This window comes from Protomyctophum bolini, assembly GCF_963924005.1.
Source record: "Protomyctophum bolini genome assembly, chromosome: 8".
In the NCBI taxonomy this organism is placed as follows: Eukaryota; Metazoa; Chordata; class Actinopteri; order Myctophiformes; family Myctophidae; genus Protomyctophum; species Protomyctophum bolini.
In genome coordinates this window covers 14239988-14261740 of record NC_137869.1, presented here as the reverse complement: position 1 = coordinate 14261740, position 21753 = coordinate 14239988, and the positions used below count along the sequence as shown (strand labels likewise).

At 42.7% G+C, this 21753-nt stretch overlaps 2 protein-coding genes across 2 annotated transcripts; both read left to right on the top strand.

Moving 5' to 3' along the window:
• Positions 1–328: 328 nt before the first annotated feature.
• Positions 329–10056, top strand: gclm (glutamate-cysteine ligase, modifier subunit). Its single transcript, XM_080769708.1, has 7 exons — positions 329–776; positions 1473–1535; positions 5912–5996; positions 6306–6362; positions 6890–7092; positions 8104–8218; positions 8557–10056. The coding sequence occupies exons 1-7, from the start codon at positions 639–641 to the stop codon at positions 8724–8726; spliced, it is 831 nt and encodes a 276-aa protein (XP_080625834.1). The 5' UTR covers positions 329–638; the 3' UTR covers positions 8727–10056.
• A 662-nt stretch (positions 10057–10718) lies between these two features.
• Positions 10719–19956, top strand: dnttip2 (deoxynucleotidyltransferase, terminal, interacting protein 2). Its single transcript, XM_080769318.1, has 7 exons — positions 10719–10848; positions 14229–16801; positions 17220–17358; positions 17580–17675; positions 18463–18627; positions 19213–19322; positions 19525–19956. The coding sequence occupies exons 1-7, from the start codon at positions 10747–10749 to the stop codon at positions 19619–19621; spliced, it is 3282 nt and encodes a 1093-aa protein (XP_080625444.1). The 5' UTR covers positions 10719–10746; the 3' UTR covers positions 19622–19956.
• The last annotated feature ends 1797 nt before the right edge of the window (positions 19957–21753 follow it).

Genomic DNA, 21753 nt, shown 5'->3' with positions numbered 1-21753 from the left:
AATACTGGATATTAAGCCTGCTGCCTGGTCTAAACATTATTTCAGAAAATGATATGATATGATATGATATGATATGATATGATATGATATGATATGATATGATATGATATGATATGATGTTTGCGCGTCTTACTCGTATGATATGATATGATATGATATGATTCTTATTATGTAGAATAAAAACACTGCTGCTACATTCCCCCCAAAAAGCAATATCCTACACCTCCATCTAGTGGTGGAAACTAGGACTTTCCCTTAAATAAAGGAAATCCATTCCGGTTCCATGGTCCACTCCTGCTCGCCCAGACGCCCACACAGCCACAAAGCAAGCCATTCCAGCCAACGGTATTCACAACTCCAGCACATGTTTTGACCATTACTCATTCCAACGTCCATGTGGGCGTAGTTGAGCGGCTTCCATAACCGGACAGGGACCCGGTCCTTCAATTCAAGACAACACAAACATTGAATGCAAGTCATTGTGTGACTACTTGTTTTTAAAGGTGGTGTCACTGGTGTGTGTGACTCGGGCCTCTAGTTAACGACTCAAGCCAGGGAAGAGGGAACCGGATAACCGAGTGGCGTCTTGTTGTGACGTTGATCTAAGAACTAGTGAGGAAGTTTCTACCAAAACCCACATGGAGTCTCAAAACACTGCCGTTAATGTGAACGCAAAGACGTTGCTAAACCACGCCAAGACCCTGAGGCTCCACACGGGGAATCTGGTCAGTAGAAGTCGCCTAAAAAAGAAATGCCCATCTTCGCCAAGTGAAGAGGTAAGGTGGTCAATGACAACATTATGACATGCTTCAGTATGACCTGACAATGTGTGGGCATTAGCATAGCTTGATGTTAGCAGGGTTTACGCTAGCACTCATCATTTGCCTGGTGAGCTAAACGTTTCTGATTACCGATACTGGACATTACTTTAGTTGAGTATAATAACGTCGTTATACGACAGGCCAGATATATCAGACCCGATTTGGTCGTACTGTAATTGCCCTAGGCTATGCCATACATGTATATATGAGCTGGCCCCAGAATATTCTACCAATAGCCTTATATGCTTTGACAAATTGACAGGTGCCTTTGAGCAAGGGAAGGCACTGAAACTGTGTTGTACCCCCCCACTGTCTGTGTCTATGTGCAGGGCATTGCTGAAAATTAGGATTGTGCTCTATCACCCAAAGAAAACAATCTTATCTAAAGTGAACAGTACAACTTCTCTAACAAGTCTGGAAACAAAATTATATACGGTAGTCCATTCTCAAAGCAGGTCTTTGGTCTTTCAAGTGTCTTGGTTACACAATCTTGTTTGGCTGTTAACATCATCACTTGGTACCAACTTATGATTAGAAAAAAAATACCTTGCTTTATGAGCCCATTAGATATAATTTTTTGATTTATTACAAAGGTCATACAACTAAGATGTTGATTTGCCATTCATGTTTCAATTCACATTCACTTTTCAGCTTCAGGAATGCATTCGGGCCACACTGAGTGAATGGTCTTCCACAACACAACTACCTGTAGAGGTGAGGACTGAGGAGACATAAACAATTTGATTTAGATGTTCATTGTGGTACTCTCTAGTAAACATAGCTCAACAGAAGCTCAACCTACAGCGAAAATAGCCGATGTATGTATAACCTCACAATGCATAACATTGCACTGAGAGCTTGCAAATCTACTACTTTTGCAATCTTTAAAAAAAATGTTTTTAAAGAAAAATCACCTACAGTATAATAACAAGGTTGAAAGCCAGTAGTAGTATGCGAATGAGCTACACAATGAGACTCAATACTACGTCAGCAGACAACAGGACTCCACGGCCTGGAAAAACAAAATAACACTCTGTTGGTTGACATCAAAGGATGGCCCTGGATCTGCTGAAAGGGAGCTGTCATGGTGATTGTTCATGCAGAGTTAGCTGCCAAAAGCGCCATTCCAAATGTGGATCTGCAGGCAGGGAGGGCGGGGGGACAGAAACTTTGGTCTGGGGTTTGTTGTTCATTCAGTAGGCACTTAACCACTTTGAACCTGGCATGACTATTTCAAGCATGTCGTTGTCATGTAAAAAATAAATAAGAAACACTGTGAACATAGCAGATGTACAAGCTCACAACACGTTGCATCACGACTTGTGAGGTTGTAGATCAGCTCATTTTCACTATAGTATTCGTTGTACAACGAAGTACATAGATAGGTCTGAGTGATCAAATGTAATGTATTCCAGTAGCTTGCTGTAGTCGGCTGTTTCATGTTGTTAAAGTCAATTGCTTTAAACTATCAGAAATCAGATTCAGCGGCGTCAAACGAAACCAACTGATTACATCCCTGCTATTACACAGGATGTGGCTGTTTTGGTAGTTTCATCTGAACTATCTAACGATGTTCTTCATCTCCATGCCCACTAGGTTCAGGTTGATACAGTTCATCTCCATGCCCACTAGGTTCAGGTTGATACAGACAGTTCTTCATCTCCATGTCCACTAGGTTCAGGTTGATACAGACAGTTCTTCATCTCCATGCCCACTAGGTTCAGGTAGATGCAGTTCTTCATCTCCATGTCCACTAGGTTCACGTTGATACAGGGGTGGGGGATGCAGTGAGTCTCTGAAATTTCACATCTGTTCGATCACAATACAATGCATATAGAACCACCCATTTTTTTCTTTTTTAAACACAACATAGAAAAACAACATACCACAACATAGAAAAACAAAAAATGTGGAACGCCCTACCAACAGTCATTAAGACATGCAAATCCCTTGACTCCTTAAAAACCGCTCTCAAAGGGCACCTATGGACGAGTGCAATTCGAAACTGGCCCCGTAAAATCTGAATCCCCCCACCCCTTTTCCCCCTCACTGTATATGTTCCCCCCCACCCCCCCCCCCCCCTTTTTAACTCCTGTTATGATGATTTTGTGTTTTTGGTTATATAGAAGTGTATATTTGTATGACTCTAAATGTTCTGATGAATTGAAAAACCCTATTGTAAACAATTGTAATGCTTTATGGTGTTGTGCTTGAACTGTAATTCTGCAAACTGTTAATAAATACTTCAATCAATCAATCAATCAAACCACAATACGGACATTACATTACACAGACAAAAATAAAAAATACAAGACAAACGAATACACCACAGTCTTGACATAAATGTCTTTGTGTTCTGAAATCAAATACATATTGCTAACTAATTAAGCATATTGGATTATATCAGGAATATGTTTGTGTATATATGACAGCAGGTGTGCGTGTGCCTCATTGCAGCTTAGGTCGCCTTCACACCTAATACTTCGGTAGACTTGATGCGAATGGGCGGAGAAGTTGGGATTCTTGCATATTTAATTTGCTGCGGTTTGCCTTCACAATGCGCTGTCATCCGCAGCAATTGGAAACACAACAGGGGCCTTTATCAATGTGTTCAATTCATAAACTAGCCTACACAGTGAAATCTATGGTGTTAATTATACTCATACCAACGTGCAAGTGTCGTGCCGTCGGGGACTGGACCTCTCTACGCATGCACTGTTCTTTTGGGCATGGAATGAAGAAAGTCCCTACTCCCCACACAGTGATAGCACTCCATGTTTACGCACACAGACAGACTATTCTGTAGGCTGCTAACCTCGCCTCACCAGGCTTTCCACCACCTCGGAGGAAAGCCTGGTCTCTGTTTCAAAAGTCCGTATGATCCGCGCTGGGGCCGGATGATGTGGTTACGTCATGTTGTAGTATTGTTTTGTAGTCGCCAGACAGGATGAACGGGCGGCGACAACTTCCTTTTCCCTCTCAATAAAAGCTCTCGCTTACGAGAGCTTTTATTGCTTTTAATCAAACAGGAAGCAACTAACAGCTTCCTGTTTGTCTTCCTGTTTGTTGTAGGCAATGGTTTGCCTACATGACGTAAGCATATCATCCGGCTCCAGCCAGGATCATATACCGAAATGAAATGGTGCCCAGGCTAGTAGGCTACACTGCAGTGTTTTTATGTGGTTCCTTAATCAATTGATTAATGTAGGCTACTCGTCCTCATATTTCAATCAGGGCTTCGGTCTCCTCATTCGACCACGTCTATCCATGGTAACAGGACATCTTTGCACTGCGTAAAATATTCGGTTCTTTGATGTGCATTAGGATTCGAATGAGGCTTCACACCTGCCAAACTAATTGGCGACTTATTTAACTGACATGTTACAGGGTAGAACTTACTTACTTTTAACACAAACGACAAAAGTATTTTAACGTTTTCATGAATTTGTTTATATAAATACTACTGTGCATGTAACTAGCCACATGCACAAAGAGCACAGTGAAAAATAAAAGAACACAATAAAGGTACCTTCATGGCCACATGAGGTAACAATACACAGCAGAGTATGACAGTCGAATGAGATCAAGATTGAGCTGTAAAGGCAAGGTTAAGAACAGCTAGTTCCGTCAAACATTCATTACTTGCGCAAGCAGAGCGCGCAAGTAATCATTTCGCTTGGTCTCTTCAAAGTGAAGCCAAGTGTTTTTCAACCGTAAGTCTGTGCCTGGTTTGCTGGGACCAGTTACAACATTACGTTATCGCTGAGAACTGGGACCAGTTGTAACTGGTCCCAGTTCTCAGCGATGACGTAATGTTGTAACTGGTCCCAGCAAACCAGGCACAGACTTACGGTTGAAAAAAACTTGGCTTCACTTTTTGGAACCAAGTAACCACAGTATACTGCTAATCAAATTACAACTACATACTCTGTATGTAGTTGTAATGTGATTTGTAATTTGTAAATCTGTGCCTGGTCTGCTGGGACCAGACTACACAGATGACCATATCTCTTACGTCATCACTGAGAGCTAGTCATACATATACACACCATGTACTCTGGTCCCAGTTCTCAACGATGACGTAATGTTGTAACTGGTCCCAGCAAACCAGGCACAGACTTACGGTTGAAAAAAAATGGGCTTCACTTTTTGGAACCAAGTAACCACAGTATACTGCTAATCAAATTACAACTACATACTCTGTATGTAGTTGTAATGTGATTTGTAATTTGTAAATCTGTGCCTGGTCTGCTGGGACCAGACTACACAGATGACCATATCTCTTACGTCTCACTGAGAGCTAGTCATACATATACACACCGTGTACTCTGGTCCCAGCTCTCAACGATGACGTAATGTGGTATCTGGTGGGACCAGATTACACAGATGACCATTTCTCTTACGTCATCACTGAGATACAAATCCAACTACAGATTTCGGAAGTATTTTAGATCATGTATATTTCAACAAATTTGAAAGTATTATTACAGAAATTGAAGTTAGAGACACATATTACTCTGATCATAATTTAGTATTAATATCACTATAGTACAAAATGAAATACATTTAAAACAATTGACAATGTACAATAAGTAATAAAATAATTATACTGTATAATATATTTTAATTCAGTTTATATACCTTTTTTTTCATCACATATCAATGATTCATTTTTCTGTAAAAAAGTAGTTAGGTAGCAAATAGTTACACGTAATGATTATACATTTCAAACGTTCCTTCACAGAGATACTGAGATGTGATAGTTTCCAGCGGTCGAAAGTACTTGCGCGCTCTGCTTGCGCACTAGTAGGCCTACTAGTGTGCAACAAGCAAGTATGCACTCGGCAGAGTGCAGTTCTAGTTATATATAAAACAAAGGACAAACACAGTGAAGTAATTGGAAAAGTTCTGTACAATTTCTTTCTCTCTCTTTCCACCATTCTTAAAACTACAATGATGTAGCTAGCTGCTTGTATGAAGAAGAATTTAATTTTGTGAATTCATAGTCATAATGTGGCCCAGAGTAGCAGTGATGTTCTGTTCTGTTGTAATAATCATCTTTGAATAGTGTGCTTTGTTTTGTCATGTAGGAGCTCCCAGTTACCCTGGACTGCTCCATCCCTCAGGCGACAGATGCCATCACTCCTGAGGAGAGGGAGGAGCTAAAAGTTTCCGGTCAGTGTTGAAATTCTTGTTCTGCAACGCAAATATTGAATGTTTGCATAATCACATGGTGCTGTACAGAATGTCGTCAGCTGCTACAGTACACGAAAATAATATATTCAATAATACCCTATTCTGAATATAAGATTTTTTTCCAATGGAAATATCCTAAGAAACGGCGTTTTATTAATCGGGGACTAGACTATTTGGTCTTCAATGTTCTTTTTCCACAAATGAGTCTTGAAAAATGGGGGTCGTCTTATAATCAGATAAGATAATCAGATAATTCAGCACAATACGGTATTTGTTATTGTTTTGCAGTGAAGCTGTTCCTGTGCGAAGCTGATGAATCATCTATCAGTGATGCAGTGGACATGGGTAAGTCTGTCTACAATCACAGCTGCTTAAAACAAATGGTATTTTAAAGTCTGTATCCCACACAACTGAATGCACCAGACTGGCAAATGTGTCACTGCCAAAGCCGCACCCCTTCTTGGGGGCATGCTCTCAATTGTAACCGTACGCTCCCACAATGGACACTGTGCCCCTGAGAAGAGACGTGACTTTGGCGGTGATATGTTCCCGGTCTGGTGTATGGCTATACTCAAAGAAGGCCTCCCTGGGAGTACAGACACCCCCAGGCACCTAAGGTGACATCACAGACCGGGCAGGGACCAGGGGCCTCCCTCAGAGTCCCCTGACCGGGGAAGAGCACTGCCTCTGACACTGACTGAACCGTCCACTTTTTATCTCCGACACCTGGATTTTTTGGCCGCATCTTGCCCCGAAATTAGAGTCTGGAAAAAGTATGGAATTTTTCAATTTCAAATGTGTAGAAACCCTGCTATCAGACCCCTAAGAAAATGAACTTTCACTTAGGAGCGCTTTGTTTCTCTCTTTGGCAGCCTGCCAGACCTTGGCGGTGTGTCAGCTCGATTCTGTGATCATAGCACCGCCTGGGCTCCCGGAGGGAGACAGCCAAACCTTGGCACACCTGCAGCCAGCCTGGGAGAAGCTGGAAGCTCTGGTCAGGTGCCAGAAAATTGCTGCCATTGGCACCTCTGACCTGGACAAAGATTTGCTGGAACAGCTCTACAATTGGGCTGAAGTGAGTATGGGTGGTGGAGTGGTGGAGGAAGGAATTAAATGTCTGACCATGTGTATTTTACGTCAGGCGTATCGGATGTGTGGTTCTAGACTCGCAGAGTGCATACGTAGGTGTTACGGCTGGGGAATGGAAGTTCACATGGCACCTCGGTGTGCATCATCTTGCAGTTTCGTAGAAGTGTTAATGATTTGTGCTTGTGGATTAAACAACTAGATTTTGGAGGGATAATTGGTAAGCAGTCATTATTTCGACGGGACAAATTTGGGAGTTGTACCACAGTAGAATTGTGGCTATGGGTGACATCATCCATCGTCTGCAATTGCACTGATGAAAGGCAATGTTGTTTTCCTTCACCAATGCCATCGGCCCGCCCAGGTTCAGCCTATGCTTAATGTGTTCGATTGATTGATTGATTTATTAACAGTTTGCAGAATTACAGTACATTTCAAGTACAACTCAATACAAATACTGTTAACTGTGAGTGGACGACACCATAAAGCATTACACTTGTTTACAATAGGGTACATCATGTGTAATCCGTTGTGCGACAGAAAATAACAGATCTATATCCTCTGATACCTACCTCTGCCAATGTTGTTAGGGGGACATATAATAGCATGGGACAGCCAGACGCTGTTATGAAGTTACTGCGCTGATGTGTTGGTTCGAGTTGAATAGAGAAGGCATCAAAACTGTTGTTTAGTTAACTTGATTCTATCCTTGATTCATAATGCCGTTTAAGTGATACTAGTGCTATCTAATGGCCGGATGTGTAATGACATGTCAAAAAGTTTTTTTGGGGGAAAAAGAAACGTGTCTAGAAAAAAAACATCTCTTATATTCGGCACAATACGGTAAGACAGAAACATGTCTAACAGTGGGAACATTGTTCAGTTGCAAATAATGTAAACTGTTCACTCACTGCTGTGTTCACAAATGTACTGCTAAGCGTTGTTTATACTATGACACACACGCACACTCCTGTATTGAACGGCTTTCTCTGTGGTCCAGGTGAAACCCAGCAGTAACCAGGTGAACCTTGCATCATGCTGTGTGATGCCTCCTGACCTCACTGCGTTTGCAAAGGAGTTTGACATCCAGTTGCTGACACACAATGACTCAAAAGGTAAAAATAAAAAATCTGCTATTCAGGAAAACAAATTCATTCTTAGTTCTTAGTTAAGCAAGATGTGGGATCTCAGAACCATACAGGACACGCACACACACTTACTTGCTTATGGCAGCCCATCGTAGTCGATGACCTTATATCTCCCAGGGGTAAAGGGGGGTTTTCAGCTTCTGGTGCGCTCATGTGCCCACACACAATTCCGGCAAAGCTCAGTTCTGTGAAGGGTTGGTATGAGTTGTGTGCAATGCAATCTGTGTTTGCATACCTGTTCAGTTTTGTGGAACGCTTTTTGTTTGTGTGAACCAAACATCCTTGACCTTTCTTTCTGCTCTCAGAGCTAATGTCTGCAGCCACATTCCAGGAGGCTCTGCAGGAGAGCACCCAGGACCTGAATGTCGCTAACTGGAGGCTGGAATGGGTCCTTCGCTACTCCATCATAGTCAAGAGCAGGGGCATCATCAAGGCCAAGGGCTACCTCGTCCATGCAAGGAAAGACAGCCCCTAGCAAAGCCTGATGAAGAAGACTTGTTTTTGTTCACACAGCAATGACATACAAAGTAATAATACCACTTTCCAAAATTGTCCTGAGACACCATGTTTTAATGTGTAAGGTGAAAGGAGGAGGTTTCTCCTTGACCATCTATGATTTTTCCTGTTGTAGAAGCATTCCATACCATTCTCAAGTAAACATCTAAACGTGATTCACCTCAGTTATTTTCTTTTAAGAAATTTTAAATTAGTATGTGTGTGATCAAGGGAAGCATATGTCACCTTTTATGTAGTGAATTTCTCAGATGCAGCTCTCATTTCATGACCAGTGCTTTCACAGGCTGACCACCACTGTTTGTGGTTGTTGTAATGACAGAGATCTGGGTAGCTAGACTTTTATGTGAAGTTAAGTGCCTCTTTTTCTCTGCTGCTCCTTTCTGCTGTATCTGTATGCATCTGGTTTACATCTGGGGATATGATCGGGACGTTTGTATAAATTGGAACCATATAAGGAAATCGTGATAAAGATTTTGATTTTTATATTTTAGTATATGCACATGTCAGATTAAGTCTAGTCTTGTGTGGCCAGACTGTTGCCTCCTAGAATTTTCAAATGCTTCTGGACATTTGGAGATTGTGAAACAGTTGTCTGGCTATGCAGGACTAGAATAAGTCCAGACCTTTTAGGAGAGGTAACATGGCAACCAAATAATTAGATCTGTTATTGTTCTTGCAATATTGTAATGTTTTAACTTTGTTGGCTTGAAACATTTGAGTGGTTTGTGTGACTTAGACCTTATATTGATACCATTTGCATTCATTATTGGAGACAAAATGGCATGATTCTTATAAAGATATTTATATTTTATGATCCCAGTATATATAAACACTTTAAATTGGTTACAGAGTAAAACAAACCTACGTATACAATGCATGTGATATGTCATTCTTTATTTGTGTTTCCCCCTTTGTTCCTAACCCACTGAAAAATACAGTCTAAAAGAAAGCTGTTGCCAAAGCTTCCCTGACACCACTGTGCTATGGATGCTTGCACAGGTGCTTGAATAAGATTATGTTTGAGTGGTGCACTGCTAGCCACTCCTATACGCAGCAATGTGTGTATGTCTCTCTCTGTGTCTCTGTGTATGTCTAAGCACGGAAATACCTTTTTTCCACCACCAAGTGTCACTGTGGCGCAGCCTCACGTACAGTACAGCACAGCACTCAGGGGCATGGTGTCCACAGTACAGTTCAGCTCAGACGGGTTTTCCAGACAGGGACCAATAAATATATATTGTGTGTGTGTGTGTGTGTGTGTGTGTGTGTACGGTGTACGTACATCATGAATTGGCTTTATTAAAATGAATGTCCCTACTGTCCTGTGTGAAGGCTTAAACGGTGTGGGATACTATATATCAGTGGTTTTCAACCAGTGGTCCTTAAGTATGTCCTTATATAGGTTGTTAATGGTACATGATCAATTTATTTAAGATTTTCATAATATTTCCGCTATAGTGCCCACCTATCCTCTATCGGATAGAGTATCCCCTTCTTCTGATTTGTAGAAATGAAAGAACAGGAACTGAATTTATTCAATGCATGACCACTTTTTATAGTATAGCTGGGGACCACCAAAAATCACCCTCCTGGCGGCCTGAGGGCCTGACCCCCGCTCCCGACCCACAGGTTGAGAACCACTGGTTAATCATTGGCCCTTTGATCGTTTAGTCGAGTCTAGCGGCAGTGTTGCCATTTTGCCAAGTCCGCCTCGAGTCAAGCTGTCAAGCACATAGACATAATCAAACATTTTCTTTTCAAGGAACCTTGCTTATTTCCGACTCCTCACCGTACAGACTCCTCGCCGCAGTCACTGGACCCCTCCCTCATATTTTGTGCCAGGGACGCCCATACAAGATCTGTGTATTTAAAATGTTTCAAACATGGCCATTTCGTAGACCTATGTCTGCTTGTTTCTCGCATAATGTGGCAACACAGTCTAAAGGATCCTTGGAGTGATCGCTTCCCGGAAGCGAGCTATGCGCTGTAGCTGTAGCCATAATACTCTAAAGATGGTAGCCACCAGGAGAGGAACCCGCGTGTACTATCCAGACAGTAAAACATCATCCGATGAAACTCCGGTGAGTTGTACGAAGTGAAAAGTTTGAAAAAGCATTAAAGTTAATCCATTATGTAAGGCAAGTTAACGGTTAACTGTTATAAGTGTTCTATCTAATGGCTAATCTACCGGTACTCACGTGGCTAGAGTGCTGCTACTGTAAGTAAAGTGCCCCTGTCTAATAACCTGTCCCAATAGTTTATAAACAACGTAGTGTCTTAATGGTGTATTTGTAAATAAACGCCCTGTCTCAGAATGTAAACGTGCATCAATGTTAACTTGTTATATCACATGTTTATACAGTAGCTGCTATTTGTATGCTTGAGTGACGTGCGATTGCACACACCATGCAGTGCAGTGGTTCTCAAACACTTGCATGCCCATATATACATCGAGCTTGTAGATCTCCATTTTATAAAGTATAAAATAGGGTTTTATGTTTAAACTGTTCATAGTTGAATGGGAACCCCCTCGAGGACCCCTGGTCACACTTCCACTTTGAGAACAACTGGCACACACAATGTAAACATGTTGTTAACCAGTCATTTTTGTATTCACTTATTGACTACCAAAAAGGCAATAACTGCTACATACTTAGCCTAGAAACCAGATGAATCTGCCAGGCAGCTAGTAAAAATCCCTCTGCATAATAGTCTGGCCATGTTAGGCTACCGCACATACATACTGACCGTCACTCTCAGTTATAGTTTTAATAGATAATAAGGAACAGGGAGCAGTTCTGTATGGTTTCACTGGGCCATGAGACAGAACCTGACAGAACCTTTATTTATTCAGGTTGTCAGTTGAGAGCAAGCTCTCTTTTTCAATCATGCCCTGATTTATACAGTACACATAACATAAGTACAGCGAGATCTCAAATGGATCCTTACAAGTCTTTTAAAACGTTCAAGTGATGTTGGCCAGTTTTGGGATGTAATAGTCTGCTAAGATATGTAGGCATTTATTTAAGTAAGGCTTTGTAGTTAAAAACAGTGCAGTTCTCGTCTCTTAGCCAATGAGCCAACTGACCTTTTCATACAACCTACAGTGATGGGTGAGGAAGTTAGGAACCCATCTCCAGTTATAAACCGGAGGACTGAGTGGTAGATTGTGTCGAGTGGTGCTCAGATGTGTAGCCGTCAGCTATAACCTATTGAGATCTTTCAGAAAGATAGCTTTTAAACCAGTATCACACTGAAATCATGGGAGTTTAGAAACCCTGGAAATGCTTCACGCTATGTTGGCATTTCCTTTGGAATGACCTGCCAGTCCTGCCTGAAGATATCAGGAATTCAGGATGGCAAATTATTCTCTTTTTTATCGTGTCTTAAAACACATTTGAATAGACTTGCATTTACTACCCGATTTAGACCTAGAATGCCTGTGATCATTTAATTATACTTCGTATATTTTCATGTATCATAGGCATAGATAGCTTGCACCGTTTCCTGATAGATATGAACATGTGTGGCATAAATGTGATAAATGCTCCGTTTGTACTCACCCATTAAATAATTCCAAAGACGTGGAGTGAAATATGGTCCTCTAGTTTTATATCCATGTGAAAGTTCTGGCACAAAACGCGTATTTAGTGAATTATCTCCACTTTTTCAAGAGATGCACACGGACGCCTTTCTCTCCGGCGAGGGGGGGGGCGGAAAGATCGATGAACTGATTTTACTTCCTGTTTACCGCAGACGTCATCACCAATTGATTGATTGATTGATTGATTGAAATCTTTATTAACAGTTTGCAGAATTACAGTACATTTCAAGCACAAACTCAATACAAAGACTGTTAACTGTGAGTGGACGACCCAATTAAGCCTTACACTTGTTTACAACAGGGTCCACATTGTTCAATTCATCAAAACATTTAGAGACAAACAAATAGACACTTCTATGTAGTTAAAGAACAGAACAGGAATTCATCATATAGGAAGCGAAAAGGGAAAAAATATATATACAGTGAGGGGAACAGGGGGATAAAAGAAAAGAAAACGAAAGACAGAGTGTAGGGCGCCTGCACACAACACCATGCGTTGATGCCATGTGTGCATATGTGCAGGCACCCAACACCACGTCCATACAAAAACATAGTACAATCCATAGTACAAAGACAGAGTGTAGGGCGCCTGCACACAACACCATGCGTTGATGCCATGTGTGCATATGTGCAGGCACCCAACACCACGTCCATACAAAAACATAGTACAATCCAGATAAAAATTCAGCTTTTACAGAGGCCAGTTTCGAATTGCAGCCATCCGTAGGTTCCCTTTGAGAGCAGTTTTGAAGGAGCCAAGGGATTCACATGTCTTAATGACTGTTGGTAGGGCGTTCCACATTTTGGTCGCATAGGAGCGAAAAGAATTTAGTCCCTTGTTTGTGCCGAATCTGGGTTGTACATGGTTTGTTGCACTCCCTCTGGTGTTGTGGGTGTGGACTTCGTTTACATTAAGGAAGTATTTAGACAGGTACATGGGTATCTTGGTGGTGTATCTAATCTTGTGGACCAGACCCATTGCAAGATGCTGTACTCTGTCGTCGACCCTAAGCCATCCCAGCCTGTCAAAGTGGGCAGGGGTGAGGTGGGTTCGGGGGGTGAGGCCAAGTAGGAGCCTGACCAGTTTGTTTTGGGAGGTCTGGAGCCTTGTTTTAAGGGCCTTTGAGGTGCTGTGGTACCAGGAGGTGGATGCATAGTCAAAGAAACCTTGTACAAGGGCTCCTGTTAAGGTCTTCAAGGTGTTTTTGTCGACCAGTGAGGAGATCCTGTAGAGGAATCTTGTTCTTTGATTGACTTTTTTTTTTGACCAGGGAAACACAAAAGTTTGCAGTCACACAATTGGCAGGTGGTGTGATTAATTACCCAGCACCTATCGCAAAGCACCTGCCAATTGTGTGACCGCAAACTTTTGTGTTTCCCTGGTCAATTGGTGATGACGTCTGCGGTAAACAGGACGTATTTGTAAAATCAGTTCATCGATCATTCCGGCCCCCCCTCGCCGGAGAGAAAGGCGTCCGTGTGCATCTCTTGAAAAAGTGGAGATAATTCACTAAATACGCGTTTTGTGCCAGAACTTTCACATATATAAAACTAGAGGACCATTTTTCACACCACGTCTTTGGAATTATTTAATGGGTGAGTACAAACGGAGCATTTATCACATTTATGCCGCACATAAACAAGTTCTACAAGAAATCATGGATGTGATCTATGGCTCATGTATGTGAAATACTGTGCATACTGTATGTAACAACAAGAGCCGTTCTAGGGCTATACCCGATTAGTCTTTTTTGTGGTCGAATTTTGATGCTCTTAATATGCTTTTGATGCTGTGAATCTTTGTTTTAAAGAAGTGCTATACGAATGTAATTTATTATTATTATTATTATCACCCAGGCCACTCCATCTACTGGTCGGAGAACCAGGGGGACTGCAAAAAAAGAAGAGACTTGTGCCCAGGTGGTCCAGGAAGATGAAGAAGGCCCATTATCTCCTACGACCCCAAGCTGCTCCGGGGTAAAGAGATGCAGCAGGGCTGCCAGACTCCACAGTCCAGAGCAGCCATCCACCCCTGTGGGCTCCACCCACGACGAGGCAGATGTGTCTGATCTAGAGTCCTGCTGCTCAGCTGTGTCTGACATGGAACTGCCAATCACACACAAACAGCGGAAGAAGAGACAGACCACCTTTGCAAGTCAGGATGAGGTATCTGAGGCAGAATCACACACCTCAGCAGTGTCCGGATTGAAAGGCTGTGTGAGCACCCGTAGGAGCACAAGAAAGAAGAACATTCCGGAAGATGAAGCTAGCATTGAGTTGGAAGCAGAATCTCAGAGAGTCACCAGAAGCCAGAGGAAGAGTACTCGCTCCAGGGCATCGGCTATTCAGCAGACTGATGATTCGGAACTGTCAGATGCTGACAGCTGTAGTCTCTTAGAAGTTGAGGGTTCTACTTCCACCACAGGCAGAGCTACTAGGTCCAGACGGCGTGGGGCCACCACACAGCCCATTCCAATGCACCTGGACGACTTATCCGAGGGTTCTCAGTCCCCAGGGCGAAGTGGCAGAAGAACCACAGCTATAAGAGGGAAGACGGCAGAATCTGTTGTCGTTACCGAGTCTCAGTCCTGTGATTCTGATGGGTTAAAATCTGGACCCACTTTGACACCTCAGAGAAGAAGAACCAGAGCTATAAGAGGGGAGACGGCAGCACCTGTTGTTACTACGGAGTCTCAGTCCTGTGATTCTGAAGGGTTCGAGTCTGGACCCAGTATGACTCCTCAGAAAAGAACTCGCAGCCAGCGCAAAGTCAGAGGCAAAACCACTGGTCCCACAGCTGTGGAGTCAGACTCTGACCTCACTGACCTGCCACTAGGCAGCCCCTGCTCCTCACAAGGCAAAGAGACACCCTCCAGTAGCCGGACAAGTTCTGGAAACGGCACTAGACTATCAACTAGGCTATCAGCCAAAGCTTTCAGTGTGGTTCTTGGAAGAAGAATTGAATTAAAAGTAGGAAAACTATCTGAACATGAGGAGGAGCCAGAGGCAATGATGCCCCTAGATCTCAGCTCCCCAGCTGGTGAGGTTGTGACCAATCCAGCTGAAGGGGAGGAGAGTGCATTGAATGAGTCCAGGTTCGAAAATACAGTCATTGCTGACCCAGATTGCACAGTGGTGGAAGACCACACTATGATCCTAGATGAATCCCTGCAGGAGAAAACTGAAGAGGTGACACATTCTGACCCCACATCCAATGATGTTGCACCAGAGGTGATTGAGGTTGGACATCCTGGGTGTGTGACCATGACTGCGGATGTGGAATTGAGTGAATCTCATACTATTAGTAAATTACCCTCTGCTGTTCTAGCAGAAGAATTTACAGACACGGCAGAGGCTGAAAAGGGAGTTGCTATTATGCCTGTGGAAGCTGAGGAGACAAGTACCACAGAAGATTCTGTTGCTGTCTGTTCATTAACAGCATCAGATGCTCACACTGAAGAAGCATCAGAGACTACTGAGCCTGCAGTGTCTGTCGGGAACCAGGAGATGGAGCTGTCTGCTAAGGATAAGGATAGAGACAACTCTGAGATGGCAGTGATGCAGGAAATGGTGCCATCAACAGAGACGGTAGATTTCCCCACTTGCCAATCATTTACTGTAACATGTGAAATGGCTGATACTTCTGAAGTCACAGAAGAGGCTAAAGAGAATGACGAAGCCATGGAAGTAGATGAAGTGAGCAACAACACAGATGTCCACCCATCACAGCCAGAGAGCCTGGAAGCTGAACCTTCAAATGTGGATGTGGTTGTGGACAAACTGCCTGATGAGGACAATGTGGATGTGGACAAACTGCCTGATGAGGACGATGTGGTTGTGGACAAACTGCCTGATGTGGACGATGTGGTTGTGGAGAAACTGCCTGATGAGGACAATGTGGAGACTAGTGCAACAACTCAACAGGCTGTTAGCCTAAGTGAAGCACATCTCCCCTCAAAGCCCAATCAGGCCTTAGCCGAGTCCATTCATGTGACCTCTCAACTGGAGAGTGTAATACTGGAGCCAGCCTCTGAACAGGAACCCACACCCTTAGTTGTTGTACAGAAGAAGGGGAAAATAAGCCTGTTGGAGAGTAGCGAGGATGAGGAAGAGGATGATGAGGATTCTTTAGGAGAGGGGAAAGGCTCTGGAGATGAGGAAGAGGAGGATGCTGTATGTTCTGGAGATGAGGAAGGAGAGGCTGAAGAGCGAGCAGGACCATCCAAGAAGACTGGGAGTGTTTCGGCGGCAGTTGATGGATTGTTTATGATTGACACAAGGACTGGTCAAGAGGTCGATGAACAGTACTACAAAGATGAGGGCGAGGGGGCTGAAAAGGAGGAGAACATTGATGAAGAGTTTGTGGATGAAGAAGGAGATGATGATGATGAAGATTCAGCCCTCTTCTTCAGTAGAAATGCTGCTCAGGTGTAAGTATGCATTGGGTGCTTCACACACTTGTCTTGATAACATGCACACCTACACAATTGTATGGTATGCATAATCAGTTCCACTAGGCTTAGCCCTAGAATATTATGGCCCAGTTCTTTGTATACATTTCTTCAGGGAAGATGTCTCAGCGTCTGAAAGCCGGGCAAATTATTTGCTCTGTAAGCTCCCATTGTGTCAGTAACCCTAATTCAGAGGAATGCAAATCCCTTTTTTTCCTTTCAGTGTTATGAATCTTTATTAGACCGATATTGTATAAGGCACATAGAGATAATATTTCCTGAATCTTCATACACATCTTCATTTATATTATATTTAGTATCTATAATGCATACGTGATAAATGAGACATGACTACATCTCCTGAGGTATTCTCTCGCTGTGTGCCAATTTGTTTCAGGAAAGAGTTGTCCAGTCGTATTGACCCGGGCATCAGAGTGAAGGAGCTTGGGGGATTATACATCAATTTTGATGGCAGCAAATCAAAACCTGTCTCCAGCTCGCTGAAAAAACTGAAGGAACAGAAGATCCAAGACGAGGTAAATAACTTTTATTGATTTTCCTCTTTTGAAGGTGATCTATGGTGCAGAATAAGTAATGAATTTGATAGTTATGCAAGTCTGGGTAAATTCAATAACCCCCCGAGATGGTGTTTTTCATGCAGTTTGCCTCCAATCCTTTTTTACTTTGGTTCAGTATCTCTGAGTTGGTGTGCTTCAATCTTAAGCCTACAGTCTTGTGATGCCGTTTCCCCTCCTAGGTGATGAAGAAGAGTGTGATTGGTCCAGACTTCGAAAAGAAGGATTCAGTGCCTCCATACAGTGAATCCAAACAGGCCTCTAAATTGAAACGCAAAGTAAGTTGTCAAAATGAGAGCCGAGCTTGGCTAAAAGATGGCTCCCATGCTATTTTCTCATCAAATGTAGTGTACTATAAGTCACTCTGGGTTAAGAGCATCTGCTAACTGCCTAAAGTGTTGTGTAAGTAAGTGGTATTCTACTTTAATACATAAATTAATAAATTGACTCAAAACACAACAACTAGGTATTTCCTTGCTTGGTAATGAAAGTATTCCATAAGCTGGCAGGCGTCTGCCCAGCTGCAGCACAGTCGGAAAACAAGGAAGTGAGTTGATCAAATGGAATCCATTTTCGGGTACTGCATCGTCTATTCCTCGCTCAAATGTTTTCAAAAATATTTTTGAGAGCAATGTTTAGCTGTAAATTACATTGTGTGTGTTTACATGGCTGTCATGCTGGAAACAGCAGTAAATCTGCGGTGCTCCGAGGGTTTGATTAGGCATCGGTCTGTTATAGAGCGGAGCGGTCATTATCCAGAAATAACAGACCGCTGAATTTGGCAATTGACCAATCGGAATCAAGCATTCAACCAACCAAGCGTGTAAAATATTTTGCCATAGCAAACCATTGCTATAAACGTACCTTCATGGTTTATTTTAGTTTGGGACTTCTTGGCCTCTATCTATAATGACATCTCTTGAGTAAACTAATGTTTAAATGCGAGGAAAGCTTAAAATATCTTGACACAAACCAGACTAGTATTGATGGGTTATATTTGGCAAAAGCTGGCTTTACGGAAAAAGAAGAAAAATACAAGTTTCTATGTCCCTTTGTCTTCCCTAGACTGAGAGGGAGAAGACCTCAGGGGATGGTTGGTTCAACATGAAGGCCCCTGAGCTGACTCAAGAGTTGAAAGGAGACCTCAAGGTCCTGAAAATGAGAGGCGCCATGGACCCCAAGAGGTTCTACAAGAAGAATGACAGAGATGGCTTCCCCAAGTACTTCCAGGTCAGTGAATTGTGTCGTCTTCTTGGCCATTATTCTATTAAAAATCATTTTTTTAAATAAATAATTATAAAACATCACACTCGTGTGAAGTGAAGGGCGCTCCTATCATCATACATAATCACATTCCGGCCACAATCAAATCATCGCTATGGGGTACACATGCACACAAAGCTGGGCATAGGAGGTAGCGCCCCTCCTCAAAAATGAATCAACTAATCAACTAAATTGATTAGACTGATTAAATACTTGAGCCATATTTAATACTTTGTTGTACAACGGTGTTGTTTAAAAGAAATAGGCCATCTACAAGATCAAGCCGACCTTTGTGGCTATTTTCGGTATTTTTTAAAATTGGTTACTTTATTATTATTATTTTTATGTTACTAGGTTAATCAAAACTGATTATCAGTGACGCTTTGATGCTTGACCGCTCCTAATTGACCATAGTCACATGGCTGCCATTTTCTCTTACTTCATATGATGTAAGAGGAAAGTAGCTGCTGTGTGAATGGCGTCAACCCACCAAGCTGAATGTGTGTGTGTGTGTGTGTGTGTGCGTGCGTGCGTGTGCGCTGTCTGGTGTAGATGGCAACCGTGGTGGACAACCCAGTGGACTTCTATCATTCCCGCGTTCCCAAGAAGGGGAGGAAAAGAACCATGGTGGAGGAGCTGCTGGCTGATGCAGAGTTCAGACAGTACGTGTCAGCCTGTTCTGGAGTTGGTTACAAACATACAAAATGGAGACAAAAGTATTACTTGCAAGACAGGGAACAATGAGGCTGGTCTGCATGTTAGTCCAGGCTCTGCCAGGATCTTCTAAGATCTTTTCAAAGAAAGGGAAGCTACAGATAGTGATTTTCTTTTAACCACGCAAACGTTTTCTTTCACTCTTTCCAGAAATAACAAGAAGAGGTACCAGCAGGTAATAGCAGAAAAAGCAGCACTGTCAGCCGGCCAAAGGAAGAAGAGAAAGGGAAAATTCAACAAGAAGTGATCTGTGGTGTGAGTCGTTTGTGCAAACTCAGAGTTGGATAGTCTTTGGACAGATACTTAAATATTGGATATGTTGTTGACAGTACAGTCATGAATCACAATTGTGAGATCCATCAGTATATTGCTGTGTGATGCTAAATATAAAACAGTTCTGCTGAAATCCTACATGACATTTATTGTGAGACAAAGAATTACAGTACATTATGTCACATGGATTATGTAACAATAAAATGGATCACATGAGCTTAAAACTTTAGTTAAACTATTTAGTTTAAATATATTAAATATATTATTTTGTAATAAACTGTTGATTAAATAAAGGGTTTGCAGCACAAATTATTGGTAACACTTCCTACAGTATGTTAATTTTTATCGTTGCCTTATAATTATAATCACTGTTAAGTGAAAATGTCCAAATTGGGCCCAAGTGTCAATATTTTGTGGCCACCATTACTTTCCAGCACTGCCTTCACCCTCCTATGCATGAGTTCACCAGAGCTTCACAGGTTGCCACTGGAATCATCTCCCACTCCATGATGGCATCACGGAGCTGGTGGATGTTAAAGGCCTTACGCTCCTCCACCTTCCGCTTGAGGATGCCCCAGAGATGCCCAATAGGGTTTAGGTCTGGAGATATGCTTGGCCAGTCCATCACCTTTACTCAGCTTCTTTAGCAAGGCAGTGGTCATCATGGAGTGTTTGGGGTCATTATGTTGGAATACTACCCTGTGGCCCATTTTCTGAAGGGAGGGGATCATGCTCTGCTGGCATTGATCATGTTGGCATTCATGGTTCCTTCGATGAACTAGATTCCCAGTGCCGGCAGAACTCATACAGCCCCAGACCATGACACTCCCACCACCTTGACTGTAGGCAAGACTCACTTGTCTTTGTACTCACGTGGCTGCTGCCACACACGCTCGACACCACCTGAACCAATTTTATTTATCTTGGTCTCATCAGACCACAGGACATGGTTCCAGTAATCCGTCTTCAGCAAACTGTTTGCAGCCTTTCTTGTGCATCATCTTTAGAAGAGGCTTCCTTCTGGGATGACAGCCATAGAGACCAATTTGATGCAGTGTGTTGCGTATTGTCTGAGCACTGACAGGCTGAGGGGTGGGGGGACCCCTTCAACTTCTGCAGCAATGCTGTCAGCACTCCTACGTCTATTTCCCAAAGATAACCTCTGGATATGACGCTGAGCATGATCACCTCCCTTCAGAAACTTCACCACAGGGCAGTATTCCAGCATGATAATGACTAGAGTTCTCATTTTCTGCCCGAACCCGACCCGGCCCGGCCCGACATTTTAGGGCCGGGCCGGGCTTCGGGCTGACCCAGTTAGGGCCGGGCCGGGCCGGGCTTCAAATTTCGGGCCCGATGAGAACTCTAATGACCCCAAACACACCTCCAAGATGACCACTGCCTTGCAAAAGAAGCTGAGAGTAAAGGTGAAGGCCAAGCATGTCTCTAGACCTAAACCCTATTGAGCATCTCTGGGGCAAGCTGTACACTGACTACTTTATATTGTATCAAAGTGTAATTTGTTCAGTGTTGTCTCATGAAGAGATATAATTTAATATTGCATTTTCTATGGCAATAGCACAAACTTTGGCATGCTACTAGTCCTACATACTTACACCTAGCAACACCATTCTAGCCTATTTAGGTTAATCTGTAGGTGCTGTTGCCATAGAGAATGCATTGGGCATTTAATTTAAATAACTCAGAAACTACAAAACATTTAAGTAAAAAAATCCAGCATGTGTCTCCACAGTAAGCTTACTGAGGGCACACATGCTGGAACTTTTTATCCGCAAGTTAGATAATATCTAACTTGCGGAGGTAACGTGCCTTATCCACGGGCAACAGATCTTTCAACGTATGGCATTGCAAATACGTTTGATAATCGCTACTCTGCGCAATATTGTTTTGGAAATGCCGCAAATTGCATTGCAGTGAACGAGAGCAAATCACAACTTACCCTGGGGGTGGTGACTCCGCCCTGAATACGCGTTTTCGTGTCAGTGTATGGCAATAGCACAAACTTTGGTATGCTACTAGTCCTACATACTTACACCTAGAAACCTCATTCCAACCTATTTAGGTTCATCTTACGGTGGCCTGAAA